At 45.0% G+C, this 21,742-nt stretch overlaps 4 protein-coding genes across 9 annotated transcripts; 1 reads left to right on the plus strand and 3 right to left on the minus strand.

The window, feature by feature from the left end:
- Positions 1 to 1,219: 1,219 nt before the first annotated feature.
- LOC112883182 (transcription factor UNE12) lies at positions 1,220 to 4,325 on the plus strand. The gene is made up of 7 exons (XM_025948442.1): positions 1,220 to 1,539; positions 1,654 to 1,752; positions 1,860 to 1,979; positions 2,599 to 2,664; positions 3,041 to 3,106; positions 3,208 to 3,282; positions 3,838 to 4,325. Exons 1-7 carry the CDS (start codon positions 1,354 to 1,356, stop codon positions 4,066 to 4,068), a joined length of 843 nt encoding a protein of 280 aa, XP_025804227.1. The 5' UTR covers positions 1,220 to 1,353; the 3' UTR covers positions 4,069 to 4,325.
- Positions 4,326 to 5,616: 1,291 nt separating this feature from the next.
- LOC112879777 lies at positions 5,617 to 9,429 on the minus strand. 6 transcript variants are annotated; one of them, XM_025944176.1, is made up of 9 exons: positions 9,199 to 9,429; positions 8,760 to 8,859; positions 7,969 to 8,085; positions 7,624 to 7,938; positions 7,360 to 7,540; positions 7,028 to 7,246; positions 6,878 to 6,951; positions 6,540 to 6,802; positions 5,617 to 6,451 (listed from the first exon to the last, which is right to left on the minus strand). In XM_025944176.1, the coding sequence occupies exons 3-9, from the start codon at positions 8,049 to 8,051 to the stop codon at positions 6,378 to 6,380; spliced, it is 1,209 nt and encodes a 402-aa protein (XP_025799961.1). In that variant the 5' UTR covers positions 8,052 to 8,085; positions 8,760 to 8,859; positions 9,199 to 9,429; the 3' UTR covers positions 5,617 to 6,377. The 6 variants fall into 6 exon arrangements, with proteins under 6 accessions (XP_025799961.1, XP_025799963.1, XP_025799959.1 ...); XM_025944178.1 differs by having other exon boundaries at positions 7,423 to 7,537; positions 7,624 to 8,085; XM_025944174.1 differs by having other exon boundaries at positions 7,360 to 7,537; positions 7,624 to 8,085.
- A 1,026-nt stretch (positions 9,430 to 10,455) lies between these two features.
- LOC112881537 (xylanase inhibitor protein 1-like) lies at positions 10,456 to 11,749 on the minus strand. Its single transcript, XM_025946277.1, has one exon. It carries the CDS (start codon positions 11,558 to 11,560, stop codon positions 10,667 to 10,669), a length of 894 nt encoding a protein of 297 aa, XP_025802062.1. The 5' UTR covers positions 11,561 to 11,749; the 3' UTR covers positions 10,456 to 10,666.
- Positions 11,750 to 14,330: 2,581 nt separating this feature from the next.
- LOC112883430 (xylanase inhibitor protein 1-like) lies at positions 14,331 to 15,431 on the minus strand. The gene has a single exon (XM_025948725.1). The coding sequence runs from the start codon at positions 15,371 to 15,373 to the stop codon at positions 14,483 to 14,485; it is 891 nt and encodes a 296-aa protein (XP_025804510.1). The 5' UTR covers positions 15,374 to 15,431; the 3' UTR covers positions 14,331 to 14,482.
- Between the last annotated feature and the right edge of the window lie 6,311 nt (positions 15,432 to 21,742).

Here is a 21,742-nt window from a genome sequence, read left to right on the forward strand (position 1 = left end):
ACGTGTGCTAAGAACTCCTGCCACACGGTAGTCCTGTCCTCCGATCTTGTTCTTGTTAGTATCTTTTTCCCCGCAACTTTTCTATTTTTAGAAAAAAATCTGATGATTTAGATGCACAAGTGTTGAACAACTTGTGTTCACAACTTTTTCACATAAGCTTTTTATCTTTTTTTAGAAACTTGTTCAAATAACTTTTCAAAACAATTCATTCAATGGACCTAAGTTTGTATAAAACTTTTTTTAGAACAATTTGTTCAACTAAGTTTTGTACATAACTTGTTTGAATTAATCTTTTTAGGTATCCTATGTATACAAGAAAAAAAGTGTCTCAACCCTGATTATGTTTGGTGTGCCATGGATGGAACTGAGAGGCTCCGCTGCCGGTGACCTTTTCTTCTTTGCAAAACTTCATCACTTTAGTTATTTGTCTTACCCGTTCCCCCGTGAAAAGCTAATAGGCTTGAACTTACACATAGGGAAGGGAAAATTGTAAAGACCAACTCATATGTCACCCTGACTTGAGCTTTCACCGTATGCAGTCAATTTTCTCGAGACCCTCTCACACGTTTTTGAAGCAAAGACGACCTCATCATACATGTGTTAAAGATACTACGGGTCGTTTGCCAATGTGGAGCCGCTAATATAGTCTTTGTCAAAGTCCTATATCTCTGTAGATACAAACCAACATTTTTCTTAGAGGTTCTACCAAGAGAACTACGGATGAAAAGCTTAAGGTTTTTGCTAGCTTAAAGATCTCTTCACGACAGCACAATGAACAAGAATAATCCAAACATCGGAACAAACTTGAACATGTTAAATCTCAACTTGTGCACCTAAGCATCATGTTCCTATGGGCAATTTTGCTCCAAGGCGGCCCAACATTATCGGCGAAAACGTCCGGAATCGGCTAAGCACATGTACGTGTAGCGAAATAGATTTTGTAATGGAGGTAAGGGGCATTCATATGCATTAGACATTTGTGGTGCTTTATCTCGAAATTCAGATAATATTAGGCGTTCTTTTGCAAATTTTTCTGTAGCGATTGGAGTCTACAGTAATTTAGTTTTTTTTTTGGTTAAGGAATGAAGTTCCAACCGTGAATTCCGTTTACACCCCTGGAGCAGCTGGGCCCTACCAACGGCCCACGGCCCACGGCCCATAACCCCTCCGCCTCCTCCCCCGCCCCGGCCCTCTACTAAAGAAACGCCAAACCGAGCCACCCCTCCCCGGCGCCTTCACACTTCCCAAGCAATCCGACCGCACTCCCCTTGTCTTCTCTTGTCGCGAGCCGCCGGAAGCTTCGGCCCCTGACGCGCGGGCCCCCCTCCCCCGCTCCCGTCCCCGTCGCCGGCCATGGCCGGCCAGCCGCCGCCGCCCGGGGGCGCCGAGGACGACTTCCTCGAGCACTTCTTCGCCTTCCCCTCCGCGGCCTCCGCCGGCGCCGGCGGGGGGCACGCGGGCGCCGGCCTCCACGGCGGGGACCACCCCTTCCCCCTCGCCCTCAGCCTCGACGCCGCCGCCGAGGCCTCCGCCAAGCAGGTGAGCTCGTCCCCCGCGCCGCGCGAGTGGCCCCTTCGGCTGCCCCTGCTATTTGTGAGTGACTTGTGAGTGAGCAGGGCTGACTCCTGACCGACGGTGCGCGTGCTCTTGCAGGACCGGGACCCCGTGCAGCTCGCCGGCCTCTTCCCGCCGGTGTTCGGCGGCGGCGGCAGCGTGCAGCAGCCGCACCTCCGCGGCCCTCCGCCTCCACAGGTAGCAGCCGCACGGCCAATATTGTGCCCCGACTGAATGCTATGTTCCATTCCCTTTTCACTCGGGAGTTTTCGAGGCTGCTGCTAATTCTTGTCGGTCACATGCAGATGTTCCACGCGCAGCCGAAGCCGGGCGAGGGAGCCATGGCGCCGCAGCCGCCGGCGCCTCGGCCCAAGGTGCGGGCACGGCGGGGGCAGGCGACCGATCCCCACAGCATCGCTGAGAGGGTAATAGCTGATAAACTCATCATTTCGATTAAAATTGTTGCGATTTAGGCTGCTATGTCATCATCTGGTGCACATGTTTGCGAATTCACGGCTGATCTGGCCTGTAGTGGCCACGAGATTTTGGGTGCCCTTTTTCTGTTTTTAAGTAGGTTGCTTGCCACTGAGATTGTCTCGGGTTTAAGCTAGATTAGCAGATGTTGCGGTGCAAGTAATTGGATGTGTTTAAGGAAAGGGTTCCTTTCATACCTAGTTGTTGGGTGGCTGCTGTGGTGGCGGTATATGGCGTGCTGTTTAAGCATCATGAGCTGCTTGCAGTGTAACCATGATGTTGCATTGTATTGGAAGTCACCACCTTTTAGACAGTTCATACATCAAACTGGAAACTTGTTTTGTAGTGAGGGTGCTATGATTACCAGAGAGGTATCTAATGATTGTGTTTCGAAGTGTAAAACACTTGGTGCTGAGGCAATGCATTATAATAGCCATTAAAAATGGAATGGCAAGCCTGTTGCTCACATATTTTTTAGCTTTACTTTCTATTTTATACTGATTTTTCTTCCTGAATTCTCATAGGGATTCTCAGCAGCTTTTTCTTTAACCTCCATCTGTTTTGGTGCAGCTAAGGAGAGAGAGAATAGCAGAAAGGATGAGGGCATTGCAGGAATTGGTTCCCAACACAAACAAGGTAATAATTCATGCCATATTTCCGGATGTCATTATATGCATGCTAGGACTTGCGTGTTTGACATGCCTACCATGGAATTTTCAGCAAGTGGTCCAGGCTTATGATGACCTGACAGTAGGGTTTCTCACTGTCTTATGAACATGATTATTGCTGAGATGATAATTATTGTTCCCTTATGAGTACATAATTTTGTTCACCAACAGTGTTTTGCATATCGATTGAAGTAACATGAATACCGGTTTTGGTTCAGTCAAATTGTTTTATGGTTGTTATGAACGAGAAATTGAGAAATGATACCGTGTCAATTGGATATTGAGCTTTGATCTGTGACAAAATGTTGAACAGTAAGCTTGATGTATTACTTCAAACTGTGCAGACAGATAGGGCAGCCATGCTAGATGAGATCCTTGATTATGTGAAGTTTCTTAGGCTTCAAGTAAAGGTATGCCTTTTTCAATGTAGTGTTGTCTTTAACATCATAAGCAACATGAACATCCCATTGTCTTTTGTCTATTTAATATGGAAACCTGTCTAATCTTTCAGGTTTTGAGTATGAGCAGACTGGGTGGTGCTGGTGCAGTTGCACAGCTGGTTTCCGATATTCCGCTGTCAGTTAAGGTAAAACTCAAAAAAATATAGAGTTTTACGCTAGTAGCTCATTCTGAAATTATTTTGATTAAAAATGGTGGTTAATTTTCACAAATTATTCAACCCCTTTTTCATATGTAGAACAGAACAGAGATATAATCATTCATATTTAGGTTAGTTGCCACAGATTATTTGCATGTGTGCATTCTTGGCTTTTATTAGTCAGCAACAACCACACCTGTTGCTGTTTGTTGATAAACAATTTTCTAATGTTTACTAATGAGTTGACTAGTGGTTATATCTTCTACATCTATCAAGGAAATGCCAATTTTGTTTTACTGGTAGCGGATATGTGGCTTGGCCTGTTTTCACTGTGGGCTGACCTTTCTTCAGCAATCAATCTTGAAAGCATATGTTTTGTCAAATTTTGTACTTTCATAGCATGGTTGCACTGATAATATAACACAGCCATGATGCTTTCTTGATTAACGTTACCATGTCCAGATTCATGGTATTTTTCTTTTGTATCTTCATTATGAGTTGCACCATATGTTTTACACCCTCTACTCTTGCTTGAACAACTAGGGTGAGGCAAGTGACAGTGGGAGCACACAGCAGATATGGGAAAAGTGGTCAACTGATGGCACAGAGAAGCAGGTGGCGAAGTTGATGGAAGATGACATCGGGGCAGCGATGCAGTTCCTGCAATCCAAAGCACTGTGCATGATGCCGATTTCACTTGCAATGGCAATCTATGACACTCAACATACCCAGGATGGCCACTCACTGAAGCCTGAACCCAATACATCTTCGTAGTATAGTAACATCAACCTTAGCATGCATTTCACCCCTAGTACTATTTAGGCATCGATATATCCAAAGTGTATGATATACCGAGCATTTCAATGTGCTAACCGTGAAGTAGGAAAGGACCAAAAAGATCATCTCCTCTCGAATCAGTTAAATTGGTATATGATGTAACCACCCTTTCCCTATTTTGTTCAAAGCAGCTTTGATTGCAAGGATATGGTAAGCAATATTCTACTCAGGCTCATACATCTTTCAACTTTCAATGTGCCTATGAGTGCAAGTGATGGGTAGAGCTACCAAAGAGTCTAGCTTGCTCTCATGCTGTTTCCTTTTGGGTCTGTAGTGCACTAGCCATACACTTTGTGGTAGGGCTGGCCACCCTTTTGGTAGTGGATGTTTGGACTAATGAAAAGGGGCTGCTGATGTATGTGTGTAAGTCTGAGCAAATGGTTGACGAAATTTGAAAGAATGTTGAGATGGAAGGTGATGTTGATGGCGAATGGTGGCGTGATATCCTGTCAATTTTTCTAGAGTGTGGATGGAGGTCTCGGTCAATGGAGGCTGAGCGTGCGATGATCGACTTGCTAGTGGGAGCGTGCTCCTCCTGGGCTTCACTTTTCTGTCTCCAAGTCGCCATCTTGATAAGAACTGTCTGTTAAAGTTTTATCCCCTTTTTGTGCTACTGGTTCATACATGAAGCTATATATATTCCTCTAGGCTGACTTAACATGTGTTCAGGATTCATGCTGGCGCCCTTTTTCTTAGGGTGTGGGTAACAGCTGTTATCTCACTGTTCATTGCCGTCGATGGCAGGTTTTCCTTCCAAGTTTCTGTCATGAGCCTGCTAATCTGATTGTCACCAGTCTTGGATATTTGACACTTGTGTGAAGTTTATCTGCTATTGACAGCAAGTAATTGAAACTTGAAAGGTGGTGTTCATAGCTGGTGCAGACTTGGAGTACCTTTGCCTGGATGGATTCCACTACTGGAAGGCTCATAGGCACGAGTTAAAGGGGCAATTTTTTCTGAAATCAAGAGAAAGTCGAGTCAATTTATTATGCTGAATCCCTTTTTGAATACATTGGCACTTGCTTTACAAAAAAGTGCTAATTGGTTGGCACAATTATTTGTACCAGTTGGATTACCATAGTTACATGTAAATGCTGGTGCCTTCTATGTACCTTGCAAGAATATTATCTGCATCTGCCGTTGTAAACTTCTTTTGAATTCTGTTTGAGAAAGATGACACCGTTGCGCTGATCCGGTTCCAGCTAGTGCGGTTGGTGGTTGGTCCAAATGTTCAATTCATCATTGGTCTGGCTGCTGCTGCTGTTTGTTAATAGTATCTTTTGATGTTCCTTATTATTTGTGGTTTCTCTTGGCATGCATGCTCAACATTATGACAATGCGGGACATGCACAAAGGTTGCACATCAGCCGTATGATATTGGTATTCTAGTCGGAGAGAACGAAGAGAAATCTCCTTTTGTTGCACAAAAATGTCTCCTTTTGTTCATAGGGCCAGCCAGACAACCATGGCATTATTGTAGGCATGAAACATAAGAGCAAACTTGTCTAACTTTGATGTAACTTAGTGTAGCACCAAACGTATGTTTTCAGCTTGAAAACTAACAGAAATATAATCTTGTCTAATGACATCTTGCCACAGCTCCACAAGTATATGGTTCATGGGATTCGACTAGAAAATTAAAATATACGCTGACACCCCTAACTTACGACAGGGATACGAATTTACATAAGGGATTTGTGACAAACAGGCCTGATGATCATGGGAAGGTCAATGCGCTCGTCAACCGATACTTCTGAAAGTCAGCGTTCAACAAAAGATACTTCATCACGATTACAGTTACAGATGTTCAACAGTGACCATAATTCAGTCCATATTTTTGTGCAGCCTCTGCTGCCAGGGGTTCAACTGCATTTCGAATCCTAGCATAATCTTGAGTGTCCATCTGCAGAGGCAGAAGCAGCCTATGAAGATCGAAATCATCTCCATGGTAGGCATGAAGCCTTGCAAAAATGGCGGCGACTGGGCCGTATGCAGACATGCCTGTGGCTATTTTGATTGTTTCCTGCAGCTTAGGTAAATGCTTCTTTACCTCTCCCAAATTGTCAATACGAGCCAACAAATCTTCATGGTGACCGATCTTTATCGTGTTCTCAATGTCTTTGAGTATGGATAGACGATTAGTTAGCATCTCATGGATGGATCCTTGGATCTTGGCAAAAAGATCATTGTAACTCTTCAACTCTATCACCAGCCAGTTCTTCTCATTAATGGCTTTCCTAAGCTGTTTATTTAGCTTTCTGGAATTCCATTTGGCTGCTTTTAATAATCTGAAGACATAGGCCAATCCGGTCCTCTAGAACTAGTAGAGGAATGAAAAAGGGTACTGTAAGAAACATTTACTTTGCTAAAATATGGAAACTTACGAAAAAAAGGTTTGAAGTTTATACCTGTATTTCTCTGTTCAACATCTATGTTCCTTTTCTCAACTATAGTATTATTATGCTTCAGAATCATCATGTCCTTATCCTTTTTGGCCATCTCAGATTTCAGTGTTTCATTTTCTTGGAACAGTTCTCTCTGAGAAGCCATAATCTCTTGAGACCGCTTGCATTCACTCTGCAGCTTCTCAGTCTGCTCTTTAAGTCTCTCTTCGAGAATTCCGACCCTTCCAAAAGCTGCAATTTTCTCTGATCTTGCGTTTTCCAACTCTCTGTGGTTTAGATTATTATTAAGGAAAGATTCACAACATTAAGCAAATAATCAGGAAGGTAACAAGAATCCTTACTCCTTCAATCTGGCAACATCTTTATAAACCTGACTTTGGTAAGCCTCAATACGCTGCAATAGACTTTCTGAATTCTAGTAGACATGAAAGCCGTGTAAATGATTAGAAAAATAACTATAATATCAAAAATAATTTGAGCTATTTTCTTACTTGATTACAGATGTTATAGAGGTCAGTCCTCAAGTTTTTGTCGTACTGAAACTGAGTCTGGATATGGGAAATATCACTTGTAGCTACTACAGTGGTTGCAGGAGGCACTGAAGGTGCAGACTTTGTTGGTATCTTCTTTCTAATCTGATCCGGAACTGGGGTTACAGGTGCCGCCTGGCTTTGTCTGGGGTCAGTCTGATCAAGTGCAAGTGCCTCCATCTGGACAAGATTAAAGCTCCAGCCTCAGCACCCTAAAATATATCTATCTCCCCACAAATAGACCTCGTTTTATCATTGCAAAACACAATAACATTTCAAAAACAAAAAAATACTGGCATAGAGAAATCATGGGCCAATCCTTGAGAAGTTGAATCTTTGACCACTTCGACCTCAACCTCCTTTTCATGTGCCTTGCTTGAAGGAATGGAAGCCATAGCTGTAGATATTCTTGCATTTGTGGATGGAGGACCAGATATTGCAGGACTTGGAGATAGGAAAGTCGAGGGAGTCCTTCTCGAAAAGTTAAGTTAGATAGTTACTTAGACAGAATAAATTTGAAAATATCATTTTAAAATACGTGTATGCATATTTCTTACATATAAGTGATGCCACATGTACTCAACCCAAAGACGTTTTGAGATACTACCATCCGTTTGCCTGAATCTCTCTTTTCAGAAGTTGCGAGGACTGGTTCTCTGATGCGAGGTTTCATAAAAACATTAGGATTAATCTCCTCCTCTTCATCTCTTCTCAGAATTGTCATGATGGGGAGAGGAAAATGTCTAAATCTATCTAGGCTTGACGTGCTGAGTTTTGTTGGAGATGCAGGCTGTTCCATCCCAAGCTTCTCACAAGTTTCAGTTTCAGAGTTCATGGGTTCATCCATCAAAGAGGCACCTGTTTTCCTGGTTGCCTTGGTTGCATAATCTTCCCCACCAGTTCCAGGTGAAGGTGAAGGCTGGGAAACCAATGCTGGATGCAGGGGAGAGATTTCATCCACCTTGCGCTTCTTAATAGGAAACATCGTTGACCTTATGTGTTGCAGGCCATGATCCGCTCTGTACAGAAGGTTGCATATAGGGAAGCCTATTAGGGATCTGTTGTAGCCATTAAAATTTCAGGCTGAGTAGCACATGTTCTTTGTTAATCTAGTTGACATAACAGTAAGAAAAAGACTGATAGAGCATTGGCTATAGCCACAAACTGATGATATGAAGACCAAAATATTGACAACAGCCATGAGCACAAGACAGTTCATGATTATATACATTGCATAAGAACAATCTATATGACACACAAGAAGCCTTAGAGACATGTCATAATATGCCACTGTAGGATAAAAGTAGCCCCTCAAAAAATTTTAGGGCAATTTAACAGTAGAGATATTACAAGTTCATTGAAGAAGCAGGAGGTAAGGTACGGAAAGAAAGTTAATATTGCTGGAGAAAAATGGTTAAGCCAAGATGATTTAGCTACTCCCTGAAACATGCAAAATGCTCTCACTTAAAGAGTCAAGAAAGGATGAGACCTTCTTATGCAGAATCTCTTGCGAATCAATATTTTTTTTCATGTTATGAATCACATTCTACTATTTTCCACGATAGCGCTTATAAACCAAAATTCCAACAGAAAAGATATATAGCACATAGATACGATCATAATCATTGCCCCAATCTCCTGGTTAAGCATGACTGCAAAATAACATCAAATTAGTTATGTAAACAGACAAGACCTGAGCTTCTCCAGTGGAGCACACCCCAAATCGGTGTAGCAGTTAGGTCAGCATTTGATATCCTCATCCTCGAACTTCTGATATATGCATTTCCTGCAGACTGATGAGAGCATACCATAATATCAATGACTGCAGCAATGTAAGATAGTACGATATCTACAAATTAGCAACAATATAAGATGAAGATTAGAATTACTTCAAGTACAAATGTGGTACAAAACGTATGCAAACAAATTAACCACACAGTCAGTAATTCTTTGGGCTCGACCTAACCTTGGTCAGAACCAGCACCACCAAATCACCAACCAATTGACCCATCCCCTAATAAACTTCCGCACACAAGTAAATGGGAGAGCATGCCCATTTCACGCATCAAGAAACGCTGGCGCACGGCACGCCGCGCACGAGGAGAGAGAGGATGGCGGCAGGGGGAGCTCACAGGAGTGGAGGCACTCGGAGACGTTGGGTGGCGTCGCGGAGGATGCCGCCGCAGAGGCCGCAGGTGACGCACGGCGCCACGCTCGGGCGGCGCACAACCCCTGCCCTGTCGGCGTCCACGCAGTCGCCTCCCCGCGCGGGGGGCCGCTCGGGCGGCACGGTAGTGCGGGAGGGCCGGTTTGCAGACGGCGAGGCCGAGGTTTGCTGGGGTTTTGTTTTCGTCTTCTCCGACCGTGCCATAGCGGTGAGGTAAGTGTTTTCTTTTGGTGCTTCGGCTTTTTTTTACGCCTCTCGTCCGAATACAGCTGTTCATTTGGTCCTTCAGCTTTGTTCTACCAAACTTTAGCATTCTCTTCACATTTTAGTTTGTTTTATTTAAGGTAAAAACTTTTGAAAGTACTTCAAAATACTATGGACCATATATCTATTCTAGTAGTTTATTAGGATTCCAACGGTGCCTTTTACGAACGGCTAACTGTAATCAGTCCTCTTTAGAATTTTCAATATTTTAGAGATATCTAATTGAGATATTTCCAAGAATTATTTACTTAAGTGGCTGACGGTTTCTTTTGAAAAATACGATTGCTAATCTATTTTCCCCTTAATTACCTCCCCCCCCCCCCCACAACAGAAAAAAGGCTACAAAGCTTACTTGTGAAAAAATATGAACAAAAATAATAAGAACATCACCAACAAATCTTTTAGCAAATCTTGGTCGGAGCATATGGACTGAAACCAAAATACTACTCTCTCCGTTTCAAATTGTAGATCATTTTAGCAAATCTAGATGTATAATTTTTGCTATGTATCTGAACATAATATTTATCTAGATGTATAACAAAAACTATGTATCTAGATTTGCCAAAATAATCTCAAAATTTGAAGAGAAAATGGTACGAGAAGTATACATCCGGTTGACATGTGACTCTTTTCAAGAAAATAAAGATTTTTGTCCTTGAGAAAGTTTGCTACAGGATAGCCAACAGGTGGACACTGTTCAACATGGTACAGCCTATAGACGTACAGTAGTTACAACTTACAATTTTAGTAATAGTGCCACCAATGATTTATTGTAAGCACTATATGCACCAGTAGATCAAATGTTACTGCTAAGTTTTGTACATGACACTGACACGTACTGCTAGAGTATATTTATTGAACTCAACGATAGATACTACGTACCACTTGGGAACACATGTACAACGACTGTATGCATTTTCTATCTGAAGCCATGACTAGCTGCTGCAAATAAAAGAAGTGACAAAAAAAGTGTTGGAGCATGTAATGTTCAGACTTCAAACCAACCAGGTCAGAGCAGACCTGGATACACAATCAGCTGTTTATTCTTCACTTTATTCTTTCTTGCACACACACATAGGATAGGAGTACATAACTACACACTAGGACAGTGCATGATGACTGTATAGATGGATGGACAGGACAGATCAAGCTGAAGCTGAAGCTCCAGATCAAGCGTAGTACTTGACGATGCTTGTGTAGTTGGTGAGCTTGTCGTAGTAGCGGTCCCAGATCATGAACCCCCCGTAGTTGTCGGCCTTCTGCGCCGACGGCGCGACGTCGTAGTAGACGTTCTTGGGGTGCACCCACCCGTGCGTCATCACCGACGCCGTCATCCCGACGTAGAACCTCGTCGCCGGATACGCCGCCGTCCACTCGTCCCACCGCAGGTGCCAGTACGCCTCGCAGTCGGGGTCGTCGTAGATCCTGACGTGGACCCGCTCGAAGATCCCCGTGTCCACCGCGCGCTTCAGGTACCCCGCCGGCGGGAACGCGCACCGCGGCGTCGCCGTCAGGTGCAGCGGCTTCCCGGGCCCGCCGCGGATGTTGTGCTTGGCGAGCTCCAGCGCCAGCACGTCGTAGCGGTCCGCCGCCGTGCCGCGCTCCAGGAAGAGGTCCACGCCGTCCAGCCACGCGTCGCCGAAGGGGCGGTGGACGCCCGGCTTGCGGCCGCCGAAGTAGGCGTTCCAGAGGTGGTCGAAGAGGTCGAGCGCCGCCTGCTCGGACGGGAGCGAGTAGCCCGAGCCGAAGCCGCCGACGGAGAGCGACACCGGGACGCCCTTGTACTGGCAGTGCTTGATGTCGTCGCCGAGGCCGGCGAGGGGGTGGCCGGACAGGTCGAGGTGGTACCGGCCGTGGCCGTAGACGTCGAGGAAGGACATGATGACCATGGTGTAGAGGCCGGAGTCGCAGGCCTCCCGGAGCGTGCCCTCGTCCTTGTTCCGGCCCCAGAACACGGTCACCTGCCCGGTCTTGTTCCCCGCCGCCGCCGCCGGCCCGGCGAGGCAGACCAGGGCCGCCAGGGCCGTGACGGAGGCTGCCCTGATCCAGCTCGCGAGCGCCATTGCTCGATCGACTGTTTCTTGCCAATCTTGGTTAATTACTTTACTCGTGTGCTCTTGATCAGTGGTGCGAAGAACTAGCTGGAATCGACTCCGCTATATATATATTATTCGAGAGGGAGACGGAAACGTGGAATTCAGAGGCAGCTATAGATCGATGGTTGACCGGGGCAAGAAGGTTTCAGCAGCCAGCTATCTTCCGATTGCCCCCTTATCCATCCGTGTGGAAGACTGCAACAACGTTTTCCATGGAGCTGACTATGAGCTTTCAGCTTTGGAGAACATGGAGGACAGCTCACCAGGCTGATACCTCGGATGAAAGCGACGTGCATCCACGACGAAGGCTGAGTCCACTGGCGGGGGGAGATATCGCCCCGCCACGTCAGCTCTCACCCTCACTCTAACCCCACACTCACCCCACCCCTCCAATGCACAGGCTATAGTGCCAGCTCTCACTTCTCTCTTCTCCACGTCAGCTTTTTTTTTTCCAAATTTAATTATTTCAACCTCCACGTGGACCAATAGAAACGCGCCACGTCACTCCCGCCCCACCACTCTCACCCGACGCCAACGCACCGCCTCGCTACCGCCCGCCTACCGCCTGCCAACGCGGGCGAGAGCGGGGCGATAGCGCCCGCTCTCGCCCGGCGGTAGTGCTACCGCCTTCTCTCTCCCTCTCGCCTGCCTCTCGCCTCGCTCTCGCCTGGGCTGGGGCGATAGGGGGGCGGTATCGCCCCCCATTGGCACCAGCCGAAGGAAGGAGAAGCAGCAGCTAGCCGCCATCGTCGTTCACGCATTGCGGCAATTTTTAATTCTCGTGCTGGTCAGCTGGTCGATGATGCCGATCAAGCAACAGAGGCGCGATGTCGGTGCCCTCATGTCTCTAGATCTCTCAGTTCACATAGTTTGTGCTACTACTTTTATCTTATCCAGGGGTTGACACACATGGTTTATATATAGTTTATAGTCAGTGGCGGAGGACCATGGAGGCAAGGTATGGCAACTGCCATACCTTGTTTTTCCTATGGTAGTATATTTCTCTTAATCCTTAGTTTCGATCAGTTAAGTAATGAGTATTTGACAATAGAGAAAAGTAGAAAAAGAAGTAGCCCTCCTCAGCGGTTGTAGAAGTGGGCAAGTGGTTTGTTAGTCGTACATCCGCGTGATAAATAGCAAGTTTTGTTGCTTAAAGATTGATTGACTCCGACATACCTCAATTTTTATACGTCCTCCGCCACTATTTATAGTGCTGTTCAACGGGCCTGACACACATGGTTTATATATAGTTTATAGTGCTGTTCAACGGTTGACCTAGGAGTGACCCAGGAGTGATGCAGCAGCCAGGCTGCTTCCTTTGTGCGTTATCTTTAGTGTGTCGTCCAAGTTATTAACAGATACTGATGCTGATTATGTTTGTGGTTTGAACATTCAGATAGATAACCTTTTTTTAAGAAAAACGAAGTGGCTGGAGAGCAACCTATTGTATTAATTAGAAAGGAAAAAAGCCGGACGGCCACGGATCGACCCCGAAGTCTGAAAAGAAAAAAACTGTACAAGCACACAAGAGGTGCAGAAAGAAAAAACTTCACCGCCAACCTCAAAGCTGGAAGAGTGCATGAAGATGCTAATCCTAGATAACCTCTTTTAATTCTTGTGCTAATTCTAGAGGCCAAAGTTTAAAAGGAAGAAGAGACGTGAGTTAGAGTGCTCCAGCACTCGGTTTCTTGCTTCGTGGGAGTTTTGATCACCTTCATGAAAATAATTTTTTTTGCAGCATGAGTTGTTAATCCCCTCACGAAATCTCCATTTTGTGGTAGTGCAATATGTAAGCGTTCAAGGGTATAGTGAGCATAACATATGAGGAAATTCGAGTGTTTTATGGGTTTTTGTTTATATAACAATTAGTTTACATTGGAACTATACAAAGTTACAACCATCTTTTTAACTTTGTTTAGTCATAGTGGTGTAACAAAACTTAGTAGTAACATTTGATCTCCTGGTGCATAGTGCTTACAATAAATCATTGGTGTAGCACTATTACTAAAAATTGTAAGTTGTAGTTTGTAAGTTGTAACTACTGTACGTCTATAGGTTGTACCATGTTGAAGTGTTTGAACAGTGTCCACTTGTCAGCGTACCAACTGTCTTGTAGCAAACTTTCCCGAGGACAAAAAATCTTCATTTTCTTGAAAAGAGTTGCATAAGTTCTCATACCATTTCTGCTATTATTGCAATATATACCCATCATAATAGCATTTTGGTTTCAGTCCATATGGCCCAGCCAAGAGTTGTGGTGTTATGAAATTAATAATACCTTGATAGTTTTAGTTTGTATAGGGTTAAGACAGCTTAACTAATACTCCGGGTGTGGAGTAAGCCGTTGTGATCCAAATTTGGCTTCTTCAGCAGGTTAATCCTTACGTAAGAGAGATAAAAAAAACTTGTAAGAGATGTGCTATATCTACAAATGTACTGTAGGGGTGTTGATGAATCATGATTCTATTGTTTTCTTCATAATCCAACCTGACACTGCTTTTTTCAAACCGAGCTTCGCTTTAAATTCTCTAGGCTAAACTTTTAGCTCCTTTACTACCCCTGTCGGTGTTGCTCCACATGGACGTTGGGTGTCACATCGGTCTTTATTGGACGCAACGTGTCTCTGTCTAAAATAATATGCGTGGGAGACCATATTGAGTCTAAATAGGTCATATACTTGTTGAGTGCTGATGAATGTTGATGAAGAGATTAGTGACAAAGAAAGTGACAGAACAGATAAAAATCAAACCGAATAATTAACCGTTTATTCTTCCACAGGCCTCACTTTATTCTTGCACAAGCATGCTGTGAGGAGACAAGCAGCAGATGCACAACATACACACAGAGTGAGGCATGGAACATGGATTGACAGTGATGATGGAGCTCCATCTAAGCCCATTGGATAGCGTAGCTGCTGTAGTTGTTCTGCTTGTCGGCGTAGCGCTCCCAGATCATGATGCCGCCGTAGTTGGCCGCCTTCTGCACCACCGGCACGACGCCGTAGTAGAGGTTCTTGGGGTGCACGTAGCCGACGACCTGCTCCGACGCCGGCAGCCCGACGTAGACCCCGGAGTTGGGGTACGCCGCCGTCCACTTGTCCCACTCCGCCTGCCAGTTGGCGGCGCAGTACCCGTCGCCGTAGAACCTGACGTTGATGCGGGTGATGACCCCCGTGGCGAGCGCCCGCTCCAGGCGGGGGTCCGGGTACCGGCACCGCGGCGTCGCCGACAGCTGCGCCGGCGTCCGGCCGCGGAAGTCCTTGTTGTAGCTCCACAGCCGCGCGGCCAGCACATCGTAGTGGTCGGGGGGGCCCTGGTCGATGAAGAGGTCGATGCCGTCGAGCTCCGCGTCGCCGAACGGGCGGTGCACGCCGCTGCGGTGGCCGGCGAGGTAGGCGAACCAGAGGTGGTCGGCGAGGTCCGTCGCGGCCTGGGCGCTGGGGAGCGAGTACTGGCCGCCGGAGCCGCCGATGGAGAGGAAAACGAGGATGCTCTTGGACTGGCAGTGCTTGATGTCGGCGCCGATGGGGCCGGTGGGGTGGCCGGAGAGGTCCAGGCTGGTCTTGCCGTGGCCGAAGACGCTGAGGAAGGAGATGATGACGAAGGTGTAGGTGCCGGTGTCGCAGGCCTCCCGGAGGGAGCCCTCGGCCTTGTTCCGGCCCCAGAACACGGTCACCTGCCCCGTCTTCCCCGTCGCCGCGGCTGGGCCGGCGAGGAGGGAGAGGAGGGCCACCGCGAGGGCCAGGAGGGAGCCTAGCCTCCGGCGGCTTGCGACCGCCATTGTTGATGGATGATTGCTTCTTCAATTCTTGCTTGCTTAGCTTCTTATATATAGCCTTGGATTGGGAATTTGGGAATTGGGATTGGAATATTATTGGTGTGTTCATCTTGAACTTGTCAAGCAGCTTGGAATTCGGATAGCGTGGAGGACAGCTCACCAAGCTAATACACCCAACTGAAAACGACATGTTCATCGACCAGTTTTGTTCAAGCAGTACGGCTGCTACTCCTTTTCTGGCGGCGACAAGCAACCGACGTGGTATCGGGCCCGATGGATCATCTTATCCACTGGTTGACGACGTGCTCCCCTTCGTTCTGCAGAAACGACTTGAGTGACAGCAACTTCTCTCGCCCGCAGAGTTTTACCACCATCGTAGAATAAGTTGACCGTTAAAGTTCGGTAACCTGTACGGTACGGTACACTACACCCACTGGTATTTTTCCCGACCATCATTTGCAAATGGCTAACTGAGCATGAATCTTACAAGGTACTACCTCCGTTCCAAAATGTAGGCTGTTTTAATTTTTCTAAATTTATAGATTTTGGTATATACCTAAACATATATTATATCTAGATATCTATCAAATGTTATGAATCCAAAAATACTAAAACAACCTACATTTTAGAACAGAGGAAATATACGTTACCGACCAAGAAGTCCAAATCAGAACAAGAGTTCTCCAATACAAGGCTAGGAAGACTTGTACCGGTGGCGTTGGACTAAGATGGGTGCTACTCCTCATCTTCCCACCGCAAGTTGCACGAAGGCAGCATCAGAATGCGGGGAGGTGAAGAGAATTTGGAGAAGCTGGCCCCCACCAAAGATGAAGTTTTTCACCTGGACACCTGGTTGGCCACCAAAGGCCGGATTTGGACCGCGGACCGCCGCCTCCGCCGTCACGATCTCGAAGCACATGATTTATGCTGGTTGTGTGACCAGGAGAAAAGAACGAGACACCGGCCAGTCCACCTGTTCGTCTCCTGCTCATTTGCGAAGGAGGTATGGTGGGGGATATTGTCGTGGTTCGGTTGCACCTGCAATTTCGCGGATGGTGAACTGCAGGACTGGTGGGTGCACTTGCGCAAGCTGCAGCCTAGGAGCTGAAGGAAAAGGCCTGGACTCGTTGTTCATGCTCACACTTTGGGGGCTCTGGAAGGAGCTAGTGCAATGCACGGTTGTTTGAGCACCGTTCGAGCCAAGTGCGAGACCTCTTGGACCGGATCAGGGCAGAGGCTTCTCTGTGGATCGAAGCGGGAACGCTTCAGCTAGGTCGATCGTCTTAGGCGGGAGTAGTCGACCTTTGAGCTGTCCGGTTCTCTCTTTTCTTAGTGCACTGAGTGCCTAATGTTTCCGTGTGAGCCCTGCTCCGCGAGTTGTATTGTTAACATTTTTATCCTCTTCTTAATACAATGATACGCAACCCTCCTACGTATTCGAGAAGAAAAAAGAATTGTGTACAACAGTTAACAAGTGATCTCTGCAGTCGGCCAGTTCAAAATGCAACTCTTGGTAAAACTGCCATGGCTTCTAGTGATCTTGGTGAATAGTAGAGTATCCAGACTTGTACTCCTCAATTTGAAATCATTAGACTTGTATCGTTTCGTTATTATAAGCCTTTGAACGACAATTGCTTTGTTAATGTATGTATATTTTTTGTACAAAGTCGATGTCATTAGGTTTGTATTAAAAAATGTTCTTATGATCATACTTTCGTATCGCATCATGACATATTAATAGGGTAATTGTTAGTCAAAAGTCTTGTCCTAACGAAACAAAGTATAACTTGTAAAAGATAGAGGGATTAAATATTACCAAACCATGAAATTTTGGAACAAATTAAGTGAAGGCAACATATCAGGTGCAAACAAGGGTATCCGTGCAAACTTCGTGCAAACCAACTAACAAAAGTCGCAAAAAATTCTTTAAAAATTATGTATATACTTCATAGACTACTCTACCACTGTATAAAATTTCAAGTTCAAATTCATCATATGTCAAGAGATACTAAAAAGAGAAAATTCTAAGAGATAAATAAAAGAGAAAACTCTTAAAACTTTCTCTTTTTTGTATCTCTTAACATATGATGAATTTGAACTTGAAATTTTATACAGTGGTAGAGTAGTCTATGAAGTATATACATAATTTTTTTGAGAATTTTTTGCGACTTTTGTTAGTTGGTTTGCACGCGTTTGCACGGACACCCTTGTTTGCACCTGATATGTTGCCGTAAGTAAATGTACAATGGAGATCACCCACTATTGCTAGGTGCATGTATCAGGTTACTAAATTGCTTATATGGTTTATTTTAATTAGAAATGAGAAGATAAAAATAAAGATAAATCATCATTAGAGTTGCCGTGGACTTATAACTACTGCATTTTAGCGAAATACTATATAAACCTATATTTAGGATATTGGGGCATAGGTTGGAGGGGCCGTGATGAGCAGACCCAATATAGAATTAGGGTATAATATTATGTTTTGTTTTCTTTACAAAGTTCACAATATAAGACATTCTATCCATTCTTTAATAAAATTTTGTTCCTTTCAAATAAATTTTTATTTTATGTTTTCATTTTTTTTAAATTTCATAACACCACACAAAATTTATTTTCTTTATATCATGAGTTTAGATTTTGTATGTTTTTAACTCTTTTAAGGAAAACATATTACTTACAAAACTATATATATATATATATATCTTGTTTTGTGTTTTCTTACAAATTTTGTAACTTCCTAATATAATTTATAGTGTGCTTTCTACAAATTTCGTAACTATTTGGTTGAATTTCAAGTTATGTTTCATTTACAAAATTATCATATACGGAATATTTTCCCTTTTTGCAAGGATTCATATTACATTCATTTTTCTAGCATGTATTTTTGCAACATCTAAATATTTCCAACAAATACTTTTTAACATCTGTACTATATGATGAACCGGTGCATAAACACAAATACTGTTCTCCAAGGTTGAAAGCAGCACACGTCAAGTGAAAGGAATTTCAAGTCAGTACTTTCGACAGCAAAGCTCTCACATTGCAGACGTTTTCATTTTTCACACAGCAAAATGTCAACGTACTGTATCTGGTGCGTTCAGACTGGGAGGGACAGCCTTAGCTTTCCTTCATTTTTCCCAAGATATGACACATTTTTTTTTACAAACTCTTGTGCACTGTGCACATTAATTCTTACATACTCTGTATCTTTGTGCAACGTTTGCTGCCAGGGGATCAATTGCATTCCGAATCCTAGCATAATCTTGCCCATTGAGATGCAGAGGCAGGATAAGCCTTTGAAGGTCAAAGTTGTCTCCATGATAGGCACGAAGCCTTATTAGCATGGCAGCAGCTGGGCTGTATGCAGAAAGGCTTGTGGCTATTTCAATGGTTTCCAACATCTTAGGCAGATGCTCCTGTATCCGTCCCAGAGCATCAATACGATCCAACAAATGTTGGAAATGACCAAGCTTTAACGTGATCGAAATGTCTTTTAGTCGAGATATTCGTACAGTTGATGATCTACGGATGCAACTTGGATCGTGGCGAGGCCATCATTATAGGTCTCCATGTTATTAGCTCGTTTCTCTCATTGATGGCTTTCCCAAGCTGTTCATTTAATTTTCTTGTATTGAACTTCTCTGCTTCTAATAAACTGTTGACCTGGTCAATCTGGTCCTCTAGAGCTAGAGAAATAAAAAGATGTTCTGTAAGAAAACATTCAATTATGCTGAAATACGGAGACTTAAGATAACGCCTCTAACTTCATACCTGAATTTCTCTGTTCGACCTCTATGCTTCTTTTCTCAATCATAGTGATATTATGCTTCAAACTGCTCAGCTCCTCATTCTTCTCGGTCATATCATATTTCAGGGCTCTATATTCTCGGAGCACTTCTCTCTGAGCAGCCTCAGTTTCTTGTGACTGCTTGGATTCAGTTTGAATTCGCTCAGTCTGCTCTTCGAGTCTCTCTTTGAGAACTTTGGCCCTCTCAAAAGCTACAGTTTTCTCTGATCTTGCATTTTCCAGCTCTCTGTGATTTAGATTAGTATAATAAAGCAAGTTAATAATATTAAGCAAATAATGCTTACTCCTTTAATCTGGCAACTTCTTTATAAATCTGACTTTGGTTTATGTAAGCCTCAAACCACTGCATGATTCTTTCTGAATTCTAGCAGACAAAAAATATGCAACGGGTTAGAAAACAGTGGCTATAATTTGAGAAAAAAAATTATGAGTACAATTCTTCATTGCAAATGCGGAGGACTTGCCTCCTCAAGGTTTCATTACACTGGACCGAAGTTAGAATATGGGAAGGATCATTTGTGGTTACCACAGTGGTGGAAGAAGGCACTGAAGATGGAGAGTCTGTCTGTTTATCCATGCTAATCTGATCCGGTATTGGGGCAGTAGTGGTCGCCTGGCTCTGCCTAGGGGCTGCTGGAGCTGCAGAGGGTTCCATCCCAAGCCTCTCATCTGCCTCGGTTTCAGTTTCACTGTCCATTGGTTCGCCCATCAAACATACATCTGGAACTATAGTCGACCTTACATGTGGTAGGCTATGGTTACCTCTGTAAATTATTCAAAGAAACATGTAAAAAGAGTAGGCAAACTGGACGTCGGGAAGGTGGGATGTCCGGGTAAACAAGGTCGTGCAAGCGGAGGTCTGACTCCTGGAGCCTCAAAGCTGCAGCGATGTCACTACGGTGCAAGACATGGCTCTCTCCCTCAAACATAAACATAATCCGAGAGCGGTCACTCTGAATGAAGACTGTGGAGTAGAAAATCTCAACCCAATCTAAAATGTAGTGGCCTGGCAGAGTGAACAAGTCGAGCATCCCGAGCATGTAGTTGAAGTACTGCTGAAAGCTCTCGACTGCCATAGGGACTGCTCGTGCCATGGTGTTCATCACCAAACGCCTGTGAGGCTGAACCTGAGTGCGAGTGTGGTGGTATGCTCGGTGAAAACGCTGCTGCAACTCAGTCCAGAAAGGGTGGTCATCTGGAGTCTGGCGCTGCTCAGGAAACCACAAATCCCTATCGTGAAACCTGTACTTCCAGACAAACTGAGAACTCCCCTTCAAGATGGTCTTGACTGAGGGAAGTCTGGGAGCCACAACCTCTGACTCGGACCCTGAACCCTCTGGCTGCTGCTCTGACGGCTGCTGCTGCTGCCTCTGGGGCTCCTCACGAGTCCGCTTCCTGCCGCTGCGAGCAGTCGAAGCTGGAGGAGTCGGTGTGGCCACTGGCTGAGTGCGAGTACGCGAGGAGCGCCTCAGCTGTGGAGGAGGTGGCCCCTCAGGAGCTGCGGGTGAGCCGAACTGGTCGACTATCCGAAAAGCTGCTCTGGCTCCACCACGCTCAGCTCGCTCTGTTGCTGCAACAACTGCAAGAGAGGTACCACGAATTCACTGACGAGAAGAACAGCTGGTTCCCAAATGAGGTCGATATTGGTATTAAAAAATGGCAAGCAAAGCTGCATTAGCAACGACTACAGCATGTAAAATGTTTGCTCACTTGCAGAGTCAACTAAGGATGAGACCTTTGAGACAGGATTTTTAATCATGCTTTCCCATGTAATCAATCGCAGTCTACTGTTTTCCAAATACTTTTTACCGGCACTGATTATATAATGTACTTCAACAAGAAAAGGTGAAAGGGCAGATGCCTAATAAAATTCACTGGAGCATGCTTCTACACTAGTAAGTGGTACTGCCAAGTACAAACTAACAGAAAATAGTTAGGGAAACAGACAGGACCTGAGTTTCGCCAGTGGATTGCAACCCAAATCAATGTCACACTTAGGACAGCGGTTGATATTCTTATGTGTCAGCTCATCAACTATGCATTCCCTGCAAACTGATCCAAACACATAATGATAGATTAGAGGAAATGTAGAGCTGGGTGTTTATGAATAAGGAACAATTTATCTCTTTGACAACAATTTTTTGTAACTTTATGTCAATTTATTGCAACAAAATCATACTTTTATGAGAGCATTTCTAGAAGCAGCCTAGCAACATAATTTTCATACAGTGAATCTTGATAGTTGTGAACAGTAGGCATCCCCTTTACAGTCAACAGAGGGAGTATTTATAAGCGTGAGCTCAGGAGGAAGCACACCTAATGTCAAGAAAGTATTTAGTGGATAGGGGTAGAGGGTGGAGGCGGAGCTTACAGGAATGAGGCACTCCGTGATGATGGCTGCGACGCGGAGGAAGCCGCCGCGGAGCCCGCATGTGACGCACGACGCGACCCCCGAGCGGCGCACCATCACCTCCGCATCCGCGCCCTGCGCGACGGCGGTGCCGTCGGAGCACGGGCTGGCCACAGGCGAAGCTCGCCGGCCTCTTCTCCTCATGATGATT

The sequence above is a fragment of the Panicum hallii genome, chromosome 2 (assembly GCF_002211085.1).
Source record: "Panicum hallii strain FIL2 chromosome 2, PHallii_v3.1, whole genome shotgun sequence".
Taxonomy (NCBI): domain Eukaryota; kingdom Viridiplantae; phylum Streptophyta; class Magnoliopsida; order Poales; family Poaceae; genus Panicum; species Panicum hallii.